Consider the following 21,222-nt stretch of genomic DNA (forward strand, 5'->3'; position numbering starts at 1 on the left):
CAACTGTTTATTGTACGTTTCGTTAAGTTGATATATTTATCAGACAAAATGATGCACACTTCAAACCTCGCACTATCTTAATAGTAAAAAATTATTTGAAATTTTAGGGTATGTATCTTGTTGGTTGTGGTGTCCAATCATCTGCATGGCAAATTAGACTACCAGCTGCAGAATACACAATACCTAACCACTATGGCATAACCAGTACAATAAGGATCATACTGGACATTCTGAAGATCTTAGAAGAAGAAATTGACATACCAAGAAGACTGAAACAGTACCAAGTAGATAATAAATCTTGTTCTGAAACAAATTTAGATTATTTACTCTAATTTTTCAGTATTCTTTTGAAATTCTTCACAAATATATATATCTGCCCTTTTTGGAGAATTAGAAAACCAGAATATCAATAAAAGTGTGAAAAATTAATAAATCCAATTAGTACACTTTATTGTAACATAAATCTCACATATAAAATGTGTATTCTTGAAACTCATTGAAAGGTTAGATTACATCGCCTCAACTGTTTCAAGTTTACATACTGCTATTGTTTAGAAGTGAAATATGAAGTAACCAAATCCTTCTCAAAAACAAGAACAAGATCACTTTTCTACAACATATTCAATTAGTTCACAGATGCATATGGGTAAGAAAAATTAAATTATTTTGATCTCATGCTTTGAATGTAGGTATCGATGGAATATATTCGACAATATCTTTTCCTCCTTCAGATATCCAAACAGTTCCTGATGGTTTCTCTTTAATTATCTTCATGACATTTTCTCCAACAATTTCAACCCTGAAACATATTTTGAATATTATTTAAAATTTTTACAATAACCAACATTTGGTTCTTTCTATCACGGTAGAATAGCACGATAGATGGTACTCCAAGCATAGTATATCCTTATACTATGCTCCAAGCTACAACATCCCAAAACTGTCTCAATTTTTGAGTTTTATGCCTTTGTCTGAATTGACTGCGTTTTAAATTTATATTTATTCTAAAACTCAATGAGTAACGAACTAAATGTAAAACTTACGGCTGTATTTTGTGTAAATGGAATTGATCCTCGAATATTTGACCTATTTCATCATCTAGACAAACAGACTTCATTTCAAATTTCGGTAAAATATTTGTTGTTGTTAAACCAGGAGCTACAGCTACAACCCTAACCTTAGTTCTGTTGTAATGAATTTCATCACCAAATGACATTGTTAGAGAAACAATTGCACTCTTTATGGCACTATAAACAGGCGCAACGGGATAAACTTGTGTACCTGCTATTGATGCAGTATTCAATATGACTCCTTCAGATCCCGTTTTATAACGAAGGATGTATTTCTGAATACCGAGGGTGATCCCATGAACAATTCCTTTCTAAAAGTAAATTAAAAATTGGCACTAGTATTCATAACTAAAAAGAGAAACTAAGAATGAAGCATTTGATAAAAATCTGTCGTATACAAAGTGTTCCTGAATTGAAGTTACAAACCAAATGAGAGATTCTTTGGATACTACAGGGTGCGGCAGAACCGATTGACGAGTTTTGACAGGCCTTTGCTCAGGATGTAGGGGGGGCAGGAAGGTGCGGAAGGGGTCTTTGTGTTCCTTGGAGCCAGTAGTTTTCAGTCAGTACCATGATTTGCACCGAAGTGCTTCGAAGCTTTACCGTTCGCACGTTTTACGAAAATAACCTCCCCTGCGGGCATATCGGCATTCCTGTCAACGTTTCTGTTCCCTCTGCAAACACAATCAAAACTTGGTCTCGTCAACTTGGGAAAACAACAAGTATACGACGAGGGCGAGAAAATGGATGACCGAGAACATCAAGAACACCAAAAAATGTGCAGGCTGTTCTAGTAGCAATGTTGGAAACCTTCCCAGAGACAGAATTGGAAGAATTGCCCTTTGAAACTCATCAATAGGTTCTGCCGCAGTCTGCATCAAGAAAAAAAGTTCTATAGACATGGGCTGGCAAACTCTTTGGATGTTTCTTGTAGTCCTATTTTTTTTTTTTGATGATTGTACAAATCTTCGTGAATCATTGCTACAGATCAGGAAAATAAGCACCGAAACTAATAGTTAATGCATTCATGACAACTCACTCACTGGATTTCATGTTAGTTTAGATTTTCCCGGGAAATTCGAGAGTATTTATTGAAATATTTTCCTCGAAATCGGTAGCAGATACGACAGAATTACAAGAAACCAAAAAGTTTTTTTAATTGGCCATTGGTAGTTAAAAAAATGTAACTAGATTACTATATTGAAGTTCATTTTTCCATTTTTTACACTATCAATGGCCAACTAAAAGAAAATTCAATATCACCCTGTAGAGTTGCTATCAACATTGACATGTGAAGTACACTTTAAAAAAGAATAGCTATACCAAATTTCTGTCGAATATCTTATTAAGTGCAGATGCTATGAGAAGAAAACTTGAAAAACAATCAAACTTCAACAACCTAACGGAAACAATTCAACATATTTATGGCACTTGTTTTCTTAGCCGGAGAATCTCTAATTTTAGTTTGTACCCCCAATTTAGGCTCACTCTGTACACTAAAGTCAATGATATAGAGAAAAATTTACACTTATTTTTTTTAAAAGATACCTATACCACACCACAACACAACATACTCACAAAATTGATATCAATTTCTTTCTCGTAATTACGATCATTGAGTATTCCAGCATTATTAACAAGAATATCAATACCGTTGAAAGTTTCTACAGTGGTGAAGAAAGCTTCTGGAAAAAAATATACACACATCAATGTTAATGTCATGAAAATTCATTACTAAAGTGCAAGCGATGGTTAAAACAGCACTCAATAAGTCTTGCTATTAACAAGTTAAAAAAATAGACGTCAATATCGACAATCATCATTAGAGTCAAATTTCTTTTCCTAGAGTATTCTTCGAGGTTTGCTGAAAAAACACTGGGGGCCATAATTGGAAAATAAGATGGGTGGTCAAGCAGTTAGATTTTCAATTCGTTAACCATGATTTGTGACAAGGGATACTGTCAAGACATGAAACTAGTGTTTATCCATTCTCCAAACAAGAACAAATGTAGCTTTAATATCTCGATATCTGTGTTCCTAAATTTCGACATGACATGAATATGTCATGTAAAAATTTTCTGGCACCGCCAGTGTCATACCACTTTTTTCTCTTTAGTTCCTAATGGAACTAAAGAGAAAAAATTTAGTTCCTAATGGAACTAAGGAGAAAAAATTGGTATGGCACTGGCGGTGCCAGAAAACATCGATGCTGTGCATAACTTGACAATCGCTCATAACCAGGCTAGTACCAATTGGTGCAAAAAAATGCTCAAAAAATGTAATAGCGGTTGAATTGTTTTGCGCAGAAGAATCATCCTTATCATGGCAACGCCAGCACTGACACGTCAGCTCGAACAAGTGGATTTCTGAGTGGTCCAACTGCACAGTCCAGATTTAGCACCCATTGACTTCATCTTGTTAACTCCTGTAAAGAATAAACAGTTTGGCGAGAGTGTATCCTCTCCAGAAAAAGCAGTTAAATCCTTTAAGTGGAGTGCAAAATTTGTTTCGCAAATTGGGTTAAACGAATGGAAAACTGTTTTAACCTTCATGGAGAATATTTTGAGAAGATTGGATTACATTTAATTAAGGAGGTTCCGTTTTACTGCAACCTAATGGTCTATTGTGTCCCGCATCAGAGCTATTCTCTCCATAACGTGATCTACAGCTCGCTCTCCAGTTCCAGAGTTCTAATGAACTCCAGCATATAATTCCTCACTTCTACAAGTTTCGTGCCCAAAGCAGATTTTAGGTTGGTTAGTGATGGCGAGGCATTCTGTCACCAGATGATCTGGAGGTTTTTTTTTCCTCCCCACAGAATCTGCACTCGTCATTTTCTGATAGTTCCATTCTCATAAGGTGTTTTCTACGGCGACAATGCTCTGTGAGAAATCCAGTGAGGAGGTGTAGTATATTTTTGAGAAGATCCAGATACTTCTTGGATCTCGCAGTGTCAAAGTTTCGTAGAAACTTTTTGGAGTGATCCAAACTAGGAAAATTCCACCAGAGTGTTTCTCTTTCAGCTTTTTTCTTCTCCTGAAACTCTTTTTTGTAGATACCTTTGTAACGGTTCAATTTACACCATTTGATATTTCGGTTGGTACTACGCCCTCTGGAGTTTGATTGTTGATTCAACTCGGAATATTCCGTATTAATTTAAATTTGAATTTATTATGGAACAGTTATTTCCGGATAAGTGAGGTCGAATATCATTACCGTTGGGAAATAGTTTATAGTTTCTGGATTTCTTGTTTGTTTTCTTCTTTGTCGGAAGTTTTGTTTGACAACTGGTAGATTCTGTGGTTATAGATTGTCAAAATGGAGGTTATCGGCGATTTGAGATAGTTTTTTTGAAAGAGAGTTTTTGGAAAGAAAATTTGCCTGATTGAAGAATATATGATCTAGAATCATCCTTATTATAGGCGATTATTTCTTCAATGTGGGTAATTCCCTGTATGGTTTATGGTATTGTGAATAATTTTGGGAAATACGTTTTATACGTGATTATGAGAATTTTCTTCCACAAGGCCCATCTCTGGTATTGAATTTTACTCTGAAGATCTGAGAGGTATGATATAATTCCTATGTCTTGTGTCATTATCTGAGATTTCTATTTTATTAGGATTCGCTTTCCGCCGATAAGTTCGAACACCTGTTGAACTTACACGAAGAATATCAAGAAGATCCTTTTCCCTCGAACAACAACTGAGAGGTATAAATTCCGTTTCATTTTGTGAACAATATCTTATAGTATTTTATTAGGGTCCTAGTGCCTGGTTGGATTTGTAATCCTAGTGCCTGGATATTTTTGGCAATCCTAGTGCCTGGGTAACGTTGAGAATCCTAGTGCCTGAGTAACGTTGAGAATCCTAGTGCCTGGTTACGTTCTGGAGTCTGGTATATGGTATGGTTTGAGGTTATGGTACTTATTTTCTGGTAGATGGTAAATTTCTGGTGCAGTTCTGGTGGATGGTATTTTCTGATAGATGGTACAGTTCGAGTACATAGTATATTGCTGGCATATGGTGTAGCTCGAGTAGATGGTATATTCTACGTATAGAGATCTCACCGTTAGATTTGCTGTCAACCTTCAATATTGATCTTGTATCAGGTAACCGGTGCTTGCACTGGGTATTGTATTGAGATTTAGTTTTAGAAGTAACGATTTAGTGTACTGATGGTAAATCAGTCATTGGAATATAAGTTAACGGTTTTATTATTAGTTTTCTGTCCATTGACAGTTATATTGAAATATATTGAATCAAGGTTGTTTGTTGCTTATTAGATACTGTGGAAATTGTAAACAGTTTGCGGTGAGGTGCACTTCACTAACTGGCCATTTATTTTAACAACTATAATACTTGTGTATCCCTTCAGGATTTGTAACTGGAATTTATTATCACTTTATTCAACCTGCTATTTTATACCAGCCAGTTATTACAACCACTGTATTTGTATATTCCTTCAGGATCTGTGGTTTAGGTCAATCTTCTTGTTTACTTGGTTATTTGTCTTGTTTATTATCTGGTATATTTGGAGTTTGTTGAACTCCGTTTACGTTTAGTTTTGGTATTGAAGTTTTAGGTTTAGCCTAAGCCAAGTGTGGCTGATATAAATATTCTATTTTGAGGATTAGTTTAGGCATATAGGTTTTAGGAAGCCCTTCTGGCGTTTGTTAGTGTTAGGTAAAGTTTTGGGAAGCCCTTCTGGCTCTTGGCAACTTTGAGAATTCTTTTTATTTTATTGTTTATTATCAACCACTGCATAAATTTTAATTTTATTAAACGTTGGACTTGAGTGATTTGTTTTATTGCTACTCTGGTAGAGGAGTACGCAATTTATTCTTAAGACAGGCATATCTCTACCTGGCGCCCATTATTTCCACCTTATTTTGAAGAACTCACTCCCGTCTTCACTGAGTGTAGTCGCGAGCCGAACTTTAGCCTTGTGACCCGGCTTACTCAAGGTCGACACGTCACAAATTGGCGCCCAACGTGGGGCCCAAAAGTCATTCTATCTGACTTGCAGTGGTTGATCGGTCTTGTTGTTATTATTGATATTTTTCGTATTGCGTTAGTTTTCAAATCTACCTGGTTATCACTTTTTTTTTCTGTAGTGTCGATTTCCGTTGTATTTATTGGCGCTGCCAATATTTTGTATTTTTGAGGTTAGGTAAAATTGTGCTTTTGGTATTTCGTTAAGTATGGAGGGTCGAATGGACGTGAATCGTCTCGACAAAGATGAATTAGGTTATGAATTGGCTGTAAGAGGTGTAGGTAACGTGAGTACGGTTGCTGAGATGAGAAAGTGTCTTAGAGGTTATTTGAGGTTAGAAAAATCGGGAATTAAAACCAAGTATCCACCTTATCCATATCGGTTCGAAGATGACTCAAAGGTGATACAGGATTCAATTTCATTTTTTCAAGGAGAATTATCAGATTTTTCGGGTGATGAGAAAAGTCCATCTTTCCTAAAGACGTCTACCCGCTTGGTACATTTGTTCAAACGAGCTGAAAGATCTCAAGCGCTCTCAGAAGAAGAACAGGTTCTCCGGTCAGGTTATTTAGCGAAAATAGTTGGATTACAGGCGGAACTGGGGTCGCGAGCAAGGAAATATAGGAGATTGTCGATGCAAACTCAGTCACCTCTGGAGTTAAGCATGCTGATGGATAAAGCTGGTATATCTGATTCATCGTCGGAATCTGAGTCGGATGACGCCACAGTTAGTGATATAGTTCACCGGACCACTAATACAGCTTCATCTCCTCAATGTAAGGTACCTTCAGTATCAGTAGCAAAATGGAACATTACCAAATTTAGTGGAGATAATTCTAAATGTTCCCTGAGTTCTTTCCTTGAAAATGTTGAGGAATTATGTATTTCCCGGAACGTTACAGAGGAGCAGTTGTTCTTGTCTGCTAGTGATCTATTTGTGGGTAAGGCTCTTATCTGGTTCCGATCTGTCCGGTCCACCTTGTCAACGTGGTCTCAGCTGGTTGATGAACTGAGAAAACAGTTTCTCCCTCCCAATTATAACGAGAAACTTTTCGAGGAGATTAAACGCCGAACACAGGGCCCTGATGAAAGCATCGGTTTGTATCTGGCAATGATGGACACTATGTTCAAACGTCTCACTGTACCAGTTAATGAGGATGCTCGACTAAGAATCCTTCTTCGCAATATCTCACCCTTTTATCAGAGTCAGTTAGGTTTGACTAACATCACCTCAATTTCGCAACTGTTGGATATCGGAAGACAACTCGAGGCTCGCAAGGAATCCATCGAATCCTTTGTACCTCCTCCACGAAATAGGAGCTCTTTGTTGGAACCTGATTTAGCATATGTATATGCCGAACAACCCTCTGCCTCTTCTGTTGATGTGAGTACCTCGTCTGTTGATGTAGGTACCTCTGCGGCTGAGGTAAGTGCAGTATTGACTTGCTGGAATTGTAAGCAACCTGGTCATGCTGCTAGGGATTGTAAGATGACCAAAAATAAGTACTGTTTCAAGTGTGGTCGTCCAGGTTCCACTGTTCGGACCTGTCCAAAGTGTAAGCCGTCGGAAAACTGAGGGGGAAGACCTCTAATGGCAGTATGTGTGCCTTCCCTCATTTCTCTGCCCGTGATCGTTTACCTTTACACCAGAAAGCTTTGTTAGATTATGTGTTGGCGCATGCGCAAAATGATGAACGCCCATATTTGTCGGTTTCAGTTTTTGATGTTAAGTTGTTAGGTCTTTTAGATTCAGGTGCTTCATGCACGATTATTGGAGGTCCTGGATGGACAATGTTGAAGAAATTGAATCTTAGTATTAATGTCGATAATGTTGTTGCTTGTAGAGTCGCTAATGGACAAAGTTGTTCTAGTATCGGTTCGGTGGATTTACCGATTAAGCTTGAAAATAAAGTTAAGATGATTTCAGCCTTAGTAGTTCCTGAGTTGCCGCACTCTTTAATCCTGGGCATTGATTTTTGGAGGAAGTTTGGTGTCGTACCGGATCTTCGTTGTGGGAAATGGGTATTTCAGCGAGATGCCGATGTCTCTGTGGATGCGATTGCATCAGAGGAACACCTTACCCCTGAGCAATCTAGGATTTTGAATGAGGTTGTGCAGGAAGCTTTTCAGAACATGGGTGACGAGTTAGGGTGTACTAAACTGGTGGAACATGAGATTAAAACCTCGTGTCGTCCCATTAAGCAGAGGTATTATCCTGTGAGTCCGGTAATGCAAGGTCATATTGATGCAGAGTTAGACAACTTACTGGAGCAGGGCATTGTTGAACCTTCGACCAGCCCCTGGTCATCACCGATTCTTCTTGTTAAAAAGAAGGATGGCTCGTACCGATTCTGCGTTGATTACAGGAAATTGAATGCCGTCACAGAAAAAGATGCGTATCCTCTCCCCTATATTAATTCCACCTTGGATCGGCTCCGCAACGCCAAGTTCTTGTCCTCTATGGACATAAAGTCGGCATATTTCCAGGTCCCCTTAGAAGCATCCTCTCGCCCTTTAACTGCGTTCACAGTACCCAATAGAGGTCTGTTTCAATTCCTCCGTCTGCCTATGGGACTGTCTAATAGTCCGGCTACCTTCCAGCGTTTGGTTGACAGAGTTCTTGGTCCGGATTTGGAACCATATGTGTTTGTCTATTTAGATGACATAATAATAATTACTGATACCTTTGAGAAACATGTAGAGGTATTAAAGGAAGTCTTTAAACGACTCAAAGCGGCTAACTTAACGGTTTCAAAGAAAAAGTGCCATTTTTGTCGACCGGAACTCTTGTATCTAGGTTATGTAGTGGATTCAAAAGGTCTAAGAATGGATCCGGCGAAGGTTCAGGCTATTTTGAACATACCAGTCCCCACTTCTGTTTCGGAGGTTCGACGTATACTGGGTTTGGCTTCATGGTACCGGAGATTCGTACCAAACTTTGCGGATCTGACTGCTCCCTTGACGGAGCTACTCAAGAAAAATCGGTCCTTCAGATGGAGTTCCCAATGTGATGAGGCTTTGATTAAGTTGAAGGAATGTTTGATTAGTGCCCCTGTTTTGTCTTGCCCGGATTTTTCGAGGTCGTTCACCATTCAGTGTGATGCTTCCGGTTATGGGATTGGTGCTGTCTTGACTCAGCAACAAGAGGATGGAGAAAAGGTGGTATGCTATCTTTCCAGGTCTTTAACCCGGTTAGAACGCAATTACACCACTACAGAACGTGAATGCCTTGCCGTCCTATGGGCGATAGAGAAGCTGCGACCGTATATTGAAGGGTCACATTTCTCTGTTATCACCGATCACGCTAGTTTGCTCTGGCTGGATCGACTGAATTCACCTTCTGGAAGATTGGCCCGGTGGGCTATCAGACTCCAACAGTATGACTATACCATTATCCATCGTAAAGGTAAAGATAACATCGTACCTGATACCTTATCTAGGGCGGTACCTATCGTCGATACCGTTGATACTTCTCAGGGTCATTCCACGGATTTGTGGTATGACAAACTTCTGGGAAAAGTGACTCATGCCCCTCACCGGTTTCCATCCTGGCAAATTATTCAGGGTAAGCTTTTCAAGAATGTGACACCTCGAATTCCTGAATTAGCCTCTGACTCGGATTACTGGAGAGAAGTTGTTCCCCGTCCTCAACGAAAATCTTTAATTAGGCGGGTCCATGAATCTCTACTGCATGTGGGAGTTTTCAAAACTCATAGTAAGTTGGCACAACGGTATTACTGGCCAAAGATGCGATATGACGTGGCTTCGTTTATCCGCTGCTGCAGAACCTGCCATGCCATCAAACCGAGCCAGGAGAAGCCTGCTGGCCTCATGCTCTCCAAACAGGTCTCAATTTCTCGACCATTCGAGCTTCTGTCTGCGGATTTGGTGGGTCCTTTACCTCGGTCTCGCTCCGGTAACCAATATATTTTTGTCGTCGCGGATTGTTTCAGCAAGTTCCCTCTTCTTTTTCCACTGCGTACGGCTACTGCATCAGCCATTGTAAAAATACTGGATACACATGTCTTTCCTGTCTTTGGGTGTCCCAATTCCATCATTGTCGATAATGGCGTACAGTTCCGGTCTAAAGAATTTGTTAAATTCTTACAATCTTATAATGTCACCATTCAGTATACCGCACTATACCATCCCCAAGCTAATCCGGTCGAAAGAATTAATAGGGTTATAAAAACCATGTTGAGGTCCTACCTGTCAGAAGATCAGAGAGGTTGGGATAGACAGTTAAACCAGGTTGGGTTAGCTATTCGTTCCTCAAAGCACGAAGTCACCGGTTACTCTCCAAGTTTTATTGTTTTTGGAAGGGAAGTTTCGTGTAAGGGTGAAAATACCTGCCCTGAACAGATTAGTTTCGACAGGTCTGCTTTGACTAAAGAACGGGAAAAAGCCTTCGCGAGAATATATGGTGACGTTAAGGTTAAGTTGGCGAGAGCGTACGAGGCTAATAGTCGAACTTACAATCTTCGACGTCGGGATGTCCAATACACTGTTAACCAGTTGGTGTGGAGAAGAAATCAGGTGCTTTCGGACGCCGCTAAGTATTTTACAGCTAAGCTGGCACCGAAGTATGTTGGACCTTTCTTGATTTCCGCGCGGGTATCCCCTTGGACTTATGAACTGCAGAGTGAGGACGGTAAATACCAGGGAGTCTGGCATATAAAGGACTTAAAAGCCCATCCACCGGATCAACTGACTGATGAACACTTGTCGGACTGATTTTGGCTGTTTTGTTTTTGCTTGGGTTAAAGGATGGTTAACCCTTGCCTTGAGCATAAATTTACTAGGGTGGTCACTACCCCCATCTAGTGGTTGACATATGCTTAACATCTTTTGTATCGTCAGATCCACGATAGCAACATGCTATATTGTCCATCTCTGTTTCACTTTGGAGATATTGGACTTTTGAAGTTAATTCAAGTGTGACAATTCTGGTTTTGGTTTTGTCGGTATTGCAGTTTTTGCTGGTGTCGTTTCTTTAGGATTCATTGAAGTATTGTCGTTATTTGGTTTACCGTATTTGGCTTTTTGAAGTTACTGGCAGAAAAAAAATTTGACCCTTCTGGTAAAAATTTTTTTAAAGTAAGGGGGGATTTGTAACGGTTCAATTTACACCATTTGATATTTCGGTTGGTACTACGCCCTCTGGAGTTTGATTGTTGATTCAACTCGGAATATTCCGTATTAATTTAAATTTGAATTTATTATGGAACAGTTATTTCCGGATAAGTGAGGTCGAATATCATTACCGTTGGGAAATAGTTTATAGTTTCTGGATTTCTTGTTTGTTTTCTTCTTTGTCGGAAGTTTTGTTTGACAACTGGTAGATTCTGTGGTTATAGATTGTCAAAATGGAGGTTATCGGCGATTTGAGATAGTTTTTTTGAAAGAGAGTTTTTGGAAAGAAAATTTGCCTGATTGAAGAATATATGATCTAGAATCATCCTTATTATAGGCGATTATTTCTTCAATGTGGGTAATTCCCTGTATGGTTTATGGTATTGTGAATAATTTTGGGAAATACGTTTTATACGTGATTATGAGAATTTTCTTCCACAAGGCCCATCTCTGGTATTGAATTTTACTCTGAAGATCTGAGAGGTATGATATAATTCCTATGTCTTGTGTCATTATCTGAGATTTCTATTTTATTAGGATTCGCTTTCCGCCGATAAGTTCGAACACCTGTTGAACTTACACGAAGAATATCAAGAAGATCCTTTTCCCTCGAACAACAACTGAGAGGTATAAATTCCGTTTCATTTTGTGAACAATATCTTATAGTATTTTATTAGGGTCCTAGTGCCTGGTTGGATTTGTAATCCTAGTGCCTGGATATTTTTGGCAATCCTAGTGCCTGGGTAACGTTGAGAATCCTAGTGCCTGAGTAACGTTGAGAATCCTAGTGCCTGGTTACGTTCTGGAGTCTGGTATATGGTATGGTTTGAGGTTATGGTACTTATTTTCTGGTAGATGGTAAATTTCTGGTGCAGTTCTGGTGGATGGTATTTTCTGATAGATGGTACAGTTCGAGTACATAGTATATTGCTGGCATATGGTGTAGCTCGAGTAGATGGTATATTCTACGTATAGAGATCTCACCGTTAGATTTGCTGTCAACCTTCAATATTGATCTTGTATCAGGTAACCGGTGCTTGCACTGGGTATTGTATTGAGATTTAGTTTTAGAAGTAACGATTTAGTGTACTGATGGTAAATCAGTCATTGGAATATAAGTTAACGGTTTTATTATTAGTTTTCTGTCCATTGACAGTTATATTGAAATATATTGAATCAAGGTTGTTTGTTGCTTATTAGATACTGTGGAAATTGTAAACAGTTTGCGGTGAGGTGCACTTCACTAACTGGCCATTTATTTTAACAACTATAATACTTGTGTATCCCTTCAGGATTTGTAACTGGAATTTATTATCACTTTATTCAACCTGCTATTTTATACCAGCCAGTTATTACAACCACTGTATTTGTATATTCCTTCAGGATCTGTGGTTTAGGTCAATCTTCTTGTTTACTTGGTTATTTGTCTTGTTTATTATCTGGTATATTTGGAGTTTGTTGAACTCCGTTTACGTTTAGTTTTGGTATTGAAGTTTTAGGTTTAGCCTAAGCCAAGTGTGGCTGATATAAATATTCTATTTTGAGGATTAGTTTAGGCATATAGGTTTTAGGAAGCCCTTCTGGCGTTTGTTAGTGTTAGGTAAAGTTTTGGGAAGCCCTTCTGGCTCTTGGCAACTTTGAGAATTCTTTTTATTTTATTGTTTATTATCAACCACTGCATAAATTTTAATTTTATTAAACGTTGGACTTGAGTGATTTGTTTTATTGCTACTCTGGTAGAGGAGTACGCAATTTATTCTTAAGACAGGCATATCTCTACCTGGCGCCCATTATTTCCACCTTATTTTGAAGAACTCACTCCCGTCTTCACTGAGTGTAGTCGCGAGCCGAACTTTAGCCTTGTGACCCGGCTTACTCAAGGTCGACACGTCACACCTTTTTCTATGCCACGGAAAGGTTCCGGGCCGATGAAAGGAGTTTGTGCTCCTTTTCTGGCAAGTGTGTTGGCTTCTTCATTCCTTCTAACTCCTGAGTGGATATCTTGAGAAAAAAAGCAGAAAGTTTTCTTATCCATTCGCGAAATATAGAAGGCTAATATGTAGAACTTATATGAATATTAATGTGAAGTTTTACCTTCGCCTGGAGCTTACCTTCGAAAGATTGCTTGTCCGACACATCAGTTTCCAAGAATATAACTTTATTGGTGCCGAATTTTTTCTGTAGTTCATTGCAAACTTTTTTTCCCATTTCCTGGTTGATATCAGCAATTGAGACTCCCTAAAATCAACAACAAAATGTCGACTGTATCTTCAATTTATAAAGGGTGTTTTTTTAGAGCTATAGAACTTTAAATTGCAATAAAACAACGATGGATTATTCGATTGACATGAATTTTATTTATCCGCAAGATAATCTTGTGGCATTACATTTTAAATATTATTTCTGGCATATGACCGCCACGGCTGGCTCGGATGTAGTCCAATCTGGACGTCCAATTTTCGATTACTTTTTCCAACATTTGTGGCCGTATATCGACAATAACACGGCGAATGTTGTCTTCCAAATGGTCAAGGGTTTGTGGCTTATCCGCATAGACCAATGACTTTATATAGCCCCACAGAAAGAAATCTAGCGGTATTAATCACAAGATCTTGAAGGCCAATTCACAGGTCCAAAACGTGAAATTAGGCGGTCACCAAACGTGTCTTTCAATAAATCGATTGTGGCACGAGCTGTGTGACATGATGCGCCGTCTTGTTGGAACCACAGCTCCTGGACATCGTGGTTGTTCAATTCAGGAATGAAAAAGTTAGTAATCATGGCTCTATACCGATCACCATTGACTGTAACGTTCTAGCCATCATCGTTTTTGAAGAAGTACGGACCAATGATTCCACCAGCCCATAAAGCGCACCAAACAGTCAATTTTTCTGGATGTAGGGGTGTTTCGACATACACTTGAGGATTAACTTCACTCCAAATGCGGCAGTTTTGTTTGTTGACGTAGCCATTCAACCAGAAGTGCGCTTCATCGCTAAACAAAATTCGCTTATGAATGGTTCGCACAGAACCATTATTTGCGAAATAAAATTGCACTATTTGCAAGCGTTGTTCAAGCGTCTATTCATGATGAATTGCCAAACCAAACTAAGAATAAATCACTTGACAGCTATTAAATCGGTTGCCATCTTGAACAGTAATGCCAACTTAAAGTTATATACCTCGAAAAAAAACACCCTTTAGATAAGTATCTATTGCATATTTTTAGTATCCCTTAAGGAACTGTTGAGCTGATAGGATGAAAGTTATTCTCTCTAGTGAGTTTGTGAGTATAGTTGGAGGGTAGTGTAACTTACAATTTGAAATAATTGCAATGGCATCTTGTGAAGTATGAATTAAATTTTGAGCGCATGTTTCTCGAACATATCACCATATAATTTCGTCGTGATGTGTGTAATTTTCAAATTTTGAGTCAGGAATGCTCTCAACCTATGTATAAGCTTCGGCTGATTGAAACAGAACAGTTCTGTTTCATGATTAAATGGATGGAAATCTATGAGTACGGCAGCGGTGGTTTTTTTATTATATCTACGACTTCGAATTATTGTTCAAATGATAATTAATATTCATAAGCCTGGAGAAGTAAATAGAATTCCTAAAACGTTGCTGCTAATTAAAGTGTTTATTATAGGTAATGATTGTGTCGAGTGGCTAAAAATCTTCTACCATAGAACCATAGAAAATTCAAACAGAATGTTGAAAAAATCTAATACTTCAGTGAATTCAGATCCGACAGAGTTGAAATTTTACGTGCTGTTTTTGAAATTTCGATTTGATTGCCATATAAAATTCGCAAAACATCGAAAAATATTTCCTGTTTCCGTAACGAAAGTTGAGATTTAATTGTATGAACACGAATGTTCATATCAAGTTTCAAGTGTATTGTACCATCAGACCTTCACCTCTAGATAAACTTAGCATATAATAGCATAATAGTAAACACGAAATAAAAATATTCAGTGCATATGAACTTTTTGATAACCAATTTTTGATGTTTATCTTATGATAACATTTGAAAAAGTATCAACAAAGCTGAAAATCGTTATATCTCAGGAATATAACTATTCTACTAGCGTTCTCAGTTATTTTGTTAATGGTTATATATAGGACGAAGAAAAAAAAATTAAAAATAAGGTTTTTTACCGCTATTCATTCGTATTATGAACCCCTGTATATCAATTTCACGATTCTGAAATTGATGTTGGCGTTCGTTGAAATATTGAAAATTTCATTAAAATCATTGGATGCATAGGCGAAACGAAGGAAGGAGGTTATTGGGGATATAACCCCCTAAAAATTAGAACAAATGACAAAAATTGTTAGTAACAATTTGAAAAAAAAAATTTATAAATAATTGAAAGATCTTGCTTTTTTAAAATGGGTTAACCTCCCCCTCTCCATGAGTCAACTCTAGTTACGCCAATGATTAGATAAAAGAACTTTGTTCAATAGATTCAAAAAATCGTACATTAACTCTACACCTGAAAATTCAATGAACAGTATTAATGCGGAGTACAACTGATCGAATAAAATAATGAACATTGTAATAATGAACATTTCATTGGACTTTTCAATTCCATTTTTTCAATGTTTCTGTTAATCAGTTGAAAAATTTTATCTGGTTTCATCAATATTGGGTGCAGTAAACAGATATCCATTATTTTTCCAATAGATGACTTCAGTTATCTTTTTTAAGTCCTATCGGGTTCCAGTAAATGGCGTTAGAGAGATAAGATGTCGTGCCACAAAAACATTTCTGACAGTTTTGTGATTAGTTGACTCCGTTTAGACTAAGCGTGCGTCAAAGAGGGACCCAAGCAAGAGAAAATAATCTATATTTTACAGTTTTTCCCCGATAAAGGTGAAAATGCAAGGCCAGGCTACTGAAAATGTGAATAGTATGTAAAAGCTAATCACGCGCAATTTTGGTTTCGTCGATTTCGTTTCGGTGATTTCGATGCCAAAAATGCAGCAAGCACTGGAAGGCCAATTGTAGAAAATTTCGATAAAATCATGGACATTGTCGAGTCCAACCGTCATGTTAGCACTGTTTCAATTGCCCAAAGGCCAAAAACTATAGATTGCAAACCATTTGGAACCATTTACCTATGGCTGGACCTAAGACAAATCCCGATTAACGCAAAAAAAGCCTCATGAACCGACCGAAATTTCCATCTGCGAATCGCATCAAAATTACAATTTTTATTTGACCTGAATTTGAAGTCTTACTATAGAGAAATAGTAATTTAGGTAACAAGTCCGGAAAATAGTTTTTTTTTTGGACGAATAGACAAAATTCGCTTAAGCTCGTCCTGGAGGTCTGTGAATCCAAAAAAACCATTTTCGGGCGTGTTGCGTACAATATTTTTTTTGCAACCGTGTAGAATAACAGATCAATGAGACGACACATTTCTTTTATAAACATTTTAATTCTTATTTCAAAAAGCATGCAAATTGTTGACAATTGATTTCATATGAACTGTCAGCCGTTTTTTCGGTTGCTACGTTAATGATCAACTTCATTTATTAAAAATATACCTACCAAGATTTTTATATTCAGAATGACATAAATGACGTGATTCTTTTCCGGCCTAGTCCGGAAAGTACGTACTTTCCGGACTAGGCCGGGAAATGCTACTTTCTCAGAGAAAAAGCGTCCGGGAAGTGAGCACTTCCCGGACGGTTGCCGAAAAAATATTGTATTGCACAGGACGATAAAATCACATTATCTTCTACAGCGTAATTAACGTGTCGACTGATGTCTCGACGCTTAACACTCTCTCAAAGATAATGTAAAAGTGTATCATCTTGTACAATAAATTACTATTTTTCCTATTATGCCTACAAATAATTCTTTTGTAATTCCATGATTGGAAATTAATAATTGATAATAAGTACTTACTTCTGCACCTTCTTCCAACAATCGTTTTGCTATTTCAAGACCAATACCAGAAGCTCCCCCTGTCACTAAAGCCACTTTTCCCTTTATTTCAAACATCTTTTTGACCTGAGCAACTCTTATTGAACTCGTAATGATGAATGCAGTACACGCTTATGATGCATTCTGGTTGTAACCTCGCTGATCGGTGATGTTTGCTCTCAGCCGGCTATCTGCAAGTGCAGGTTATTCCACCAAGGTAAACACCGTTTTTACCATATCGGTTATTACTTCAAGAGTACAGATCCGAAGGAATTTCCGCGATTTCGTTGCATTACGCTTCGCTATGGCCTTACAGAATCCCACCCCAGGAGTCAAGGGCGTAGATCTTTTTTTTTCTCGGGGGGTTATCGACATTGTTTACCTACATATCTATAATGAAAAAGAGGTTTGATAACGAAGTATGAACCGAATTACTCGATATAATTTTTTTTTATTACCAATTAGATTTGTCTTATTTTATACTGGGTGCTCCTAAATCGGAGTTACGAAGGAAAATGAGATATTCCTTGGAAATTTTAAAAATAAAAGGACCCATAAACATTAGCCCGCAAACGCTTTGTTTTTGAGATACAAGGTGTATATTGTAGTCCTACATTTTTGTGATCCTTAACCCCTTTATCGACTCTTTATTAATCTTCGCTACAGAGTTGGTAAATAAGTACCAAAACTTATAATTAATTTATTTATCACAGCTACCTAATTGGATCTTTATAATAATTTGGATTTACCTGAGAATGGACTAGTTTTCATTTTTTTGTTAACGATTAATTCTAAAAATTTAAGTAAAAAGAAACAAAAATGTGGAAGAATCATTGAAATATCTCTAGAAATGAAAAAGTTATGGGACTTTGAAGTTGCGCTTGGAAGAATAATTTCATAGTACGTATAAGTGGCGTGACGTCACACACTAGACGACTGGTATTCGCAGAGTGCTTACGAATTCATTGGTGTACAATCACTTGTGCCGTTCGTGTCGTGTTTTGTACGTTACACGATGGCTGAAATAACTTACTATATACATACATATAAATTACTTTTTTCTCTTTTTACTTTTTACTCCTCACATAAATATGTTTTGCCATTGATAGACTTCAACAAACAGTACTCCACTACAAACTGTTTATGAAACGTTTTTTAAATAAAACATCGTTATAAGTTGAACCATGATGAAGCAAACTCGAAAGTAGATACGTACTTGAAAAGTTTAACTCCTTTTATTTCAGCACTGACATAAGATGGATTTGAAGAAAAAACTCCATCAATGCGAATATATCTATTTTAAGCAAATTGTCACTTTGTCCTTTCACGAAGCCTTCTTCCATTATGGTGACATAAAAACAAAACTCGAGTTAAAACTACACTGTACAACTACAAACGGCGCGAGAGCCTTGGCGCGGCTAAGTATTTAAACGTAATTTATGGTGGAGCGATCACAGGCAAGTGCAGTGACGTCACAGACCAAAGACGTTCCGCGCTAAAATACGTAAATTTAAATAATCTATTTATTGATGAATTTTCAAAATTTTTTCACTGATTTATCAGTTTTGCTCTATATTTTAATTCTATCGTGTCAAATATAGTATTATCAACATCACTAAACTAGTCCATTACTACAGAGAGCTGTTTGAATTTTTCTCTCGAAATCGATTGTAGATACGACAAAACTACATCAAACCAAAAAGTGTGGTACTGAACCAGAGTTTCTTTTTAAATTTTTCTAAACTACCAGTTGTTCACAAAAAAATAATTCTGGAGGAAAGAAGCGGACACCCATCCAGAAAAAATTCACCCTGTGATTTGCATTCAAAATTAGGATATCACATGATGAAAATTTTAAGTTGGAATATCTTTACCAGTTCAAGTTAAATATCTTGTGAAGGGAAGGTGGTATGAGAGAAAAACTTGAACACCTGTATCTCAAAAACAAAGCGTTTGCGGACTCATGTTATAGGACTTTTCTTCTTGAAATGATCCGAGAAATCTGTCATTTTCATTTGTACCTCCAATTAAGGAACACCCTGTAGATGTATTCAATTCAAAACTGATGTCTTCACAAACAAATTGCAATTTGAATGAATTACAATAAATTGTACAACACAGCCCAGACAATTTTTCGATGCGAATTCAGTTCTTTGATAACTACATATTGAAATTTTGTGACGAGAATGAAAACAAAAAACCGAAAACAACGAGTAAGTGTATACCGATGACGAATGCAAAAATTTCAGATGACAAAAAAGGGAAGATGCTGAATCAGACAGATAAATGAAAATAATAAACCTCGGACGAGCTTGTAATACAATGAAACTACTTATCTCGAAAGCGATAATAAACTCATAAACAGTAAAAGTGTTCGATTTTTCACTGACGTGTCGATTTCATAGGAAAGTAAAATGATTATTATTTGTTCATTTTATGGATAAATTTCAGTTCTTCGTCTTTGCGAGTTTTCTAAAATTTTATATCGGGTATATTAACGGGATGAGGTCAGTAAAACCAAAGGCTTATTTGGAAAAATGTGCCGACGTTTCGATTTATTTGAAATCTTCTTCGTGGCTCTGAAAGATTCACAATACACTAATGAACCAAACACAACAATATCATTATAAAAACACAATATACAATATTAAAATGAATTGGAAGCCACTTACATTTTCAGTTGGCCTTATTGGTTATATTAAGAATTAAAAATCGTATTTTACGATACCTGAAACACACAGAGCGATACATTGATGCTCACTGGGAGTTAAACCACAACTGATTGTTGTCGAAGAACAGGTGGAACATCAAAGAAAGCAATGATATGACATATGCTGTACGAACGAAAGGACGGAAGTCAAATTTCGGTATTTATTCAACCCTTTTCTTTTAGTTTGCCAATTAAGTTGAAATACGCTGTGTTTAACCGACACCATTTCAAGTATTAAACGCTTTTTCAAGTTGTTTTCAAAACAATTCTATCTATATTTTGAAAATCTTGGAGGGGGGTAATTACCCCCAGTACCTCCCCCATTTCTACGCCCTTGCCAGGAGTTAATTCAGGTTTATTCATAGACATATCTATAATAACATGTACTGACCCCCGCGTGGCTTCTACTCGCAGCGCTTTGCGGACCAACAAAGAGAGAGGTGTTGTGAAGGATGGAATAATTGATGGCAGAACACATGATTGGCTATAGGAATAACACGTTTTCATTTTTTTTTATAGAAATATTGAGTTATTCGGATGAGAATAGTATTGAAATAGCTCAATATGGCAATGGGAACGCGCTCTTAAATTTTTTTTTTTGCTCTATTTCAGTATCATAATGAGTTCAATACTGTACTAAAAACAGTGCTGTAATGAACTCATTACAGTACTGTATGGTACTGATTTTCATGATATCTAAAATTTCTTTCAGAAAAAGGTGAATTTCATTGAGTGCTATCTGAAGCACTTCTTATTCTTTAATTTCTATTCCAAAGTTTTTAGATAGTTCAATATATCAATAATATTATAGATTATTTCTGACGTTTCTCGAAACCAATAGAAATTTTCAATTCTAGTAATTCATATACGTTCTAGCCAATCACAATATTTTTATAGTAGAAATAATCTACTTACATTATTCCAACGAGAATAATTCAATGTACATTGTTAGACTTCAAACCACTTTCAGGTATCCAAGTTCTTAGAAGCTTCACTTTTACGTTGAAAATTTGTGCAGTAAAATTGTCTGCGCGAAAATTTGAAGTACACGTCTCAGTTTAGTTTTTAGTGGTGTTTCCGAATATTAAAACAGATTTTCAAAATTCCGATGTACAGGGTGTTGTTCCGAGGATTCAAAGGATTCATAATTTTTTGTTAACCCAGACCTGGATTTTCAAGGCGGTTATTGCATGATACGTGTGGGTTCTCAATTAGGAACATATTTGCCAAATATGAAGAAAATACACCTGGTGGTTCGTTTGATATAGCCTCAAAAAGAAACAGGCAAAATTCATAAAACACCCTGTATCTCGGCTACGAAGACAGTAAGACCCAATAAATGGGGTATCTCCAGAACCGCCTTGGTGCCACCC

At 37.2% G+C, this 21,222-nt stretch overlaps 1 protein-coding gene across 2 annotated transcripts in view; it reads right to left on the reverse strand.

The window, feature by feature from the left end:
• Window positions 1-433: 433 nt before the first annotated feature.
• Window positions 434-21,222, reverse strand: part of LOC123683440 (15-hydroxyprostaglandin dehydrogenase [NAD(+)]-like) — a 36,427-nt gene continuing 15,638 nt past the window's right edge. The window contains exons 1-5 of one of the 2 annotated variants that reach the window (XM_045622485.1): window positions 17,122-17,356; window positions 13,310-13,436; window positions 2,649-2,755; window positions 1,044-1,381; window positions 434-799 (exon numbers count right to left, since the gene is read on the reverse strand). In XM_045622485.1, coding sequence (XP_045478441.1) covers window positions 673-799; window positions 1,044-1,381; window positions 2,649-2,755; window positions 13,310-13,436; window positions 17,122-17,217 — 795 coding nt within the window. In that variant the 5' untranslated portion in view covers window positions 17,218-17,356 and the 3' untranslated portion in view covers window positions 434-672. Of the gene's footprint in view, window positions 800-1,043; window positions 1,382-2,648; window positions 2,756-13,309; window positions 13,437-17,121; window positions 17,357-21,222 lie in introns of those variants that run through there. The other variant, XM_045622487.1, reaches the window with a different exon arrangement.

Source organism: Harmonia axyridis, chromosome 6, assembly GCF_914767665.1.
Source record: "Harmonia axyridis chromosome 6, icHarAxyr1.1, whole genome shotgun sequence".
Taxonomy (NCBI): Eukaryota; Metazoa; Arthropoda; class Insecta; order Coleoptera; family Coccinellidae; genus Harmonia; species Harmonia axyridis.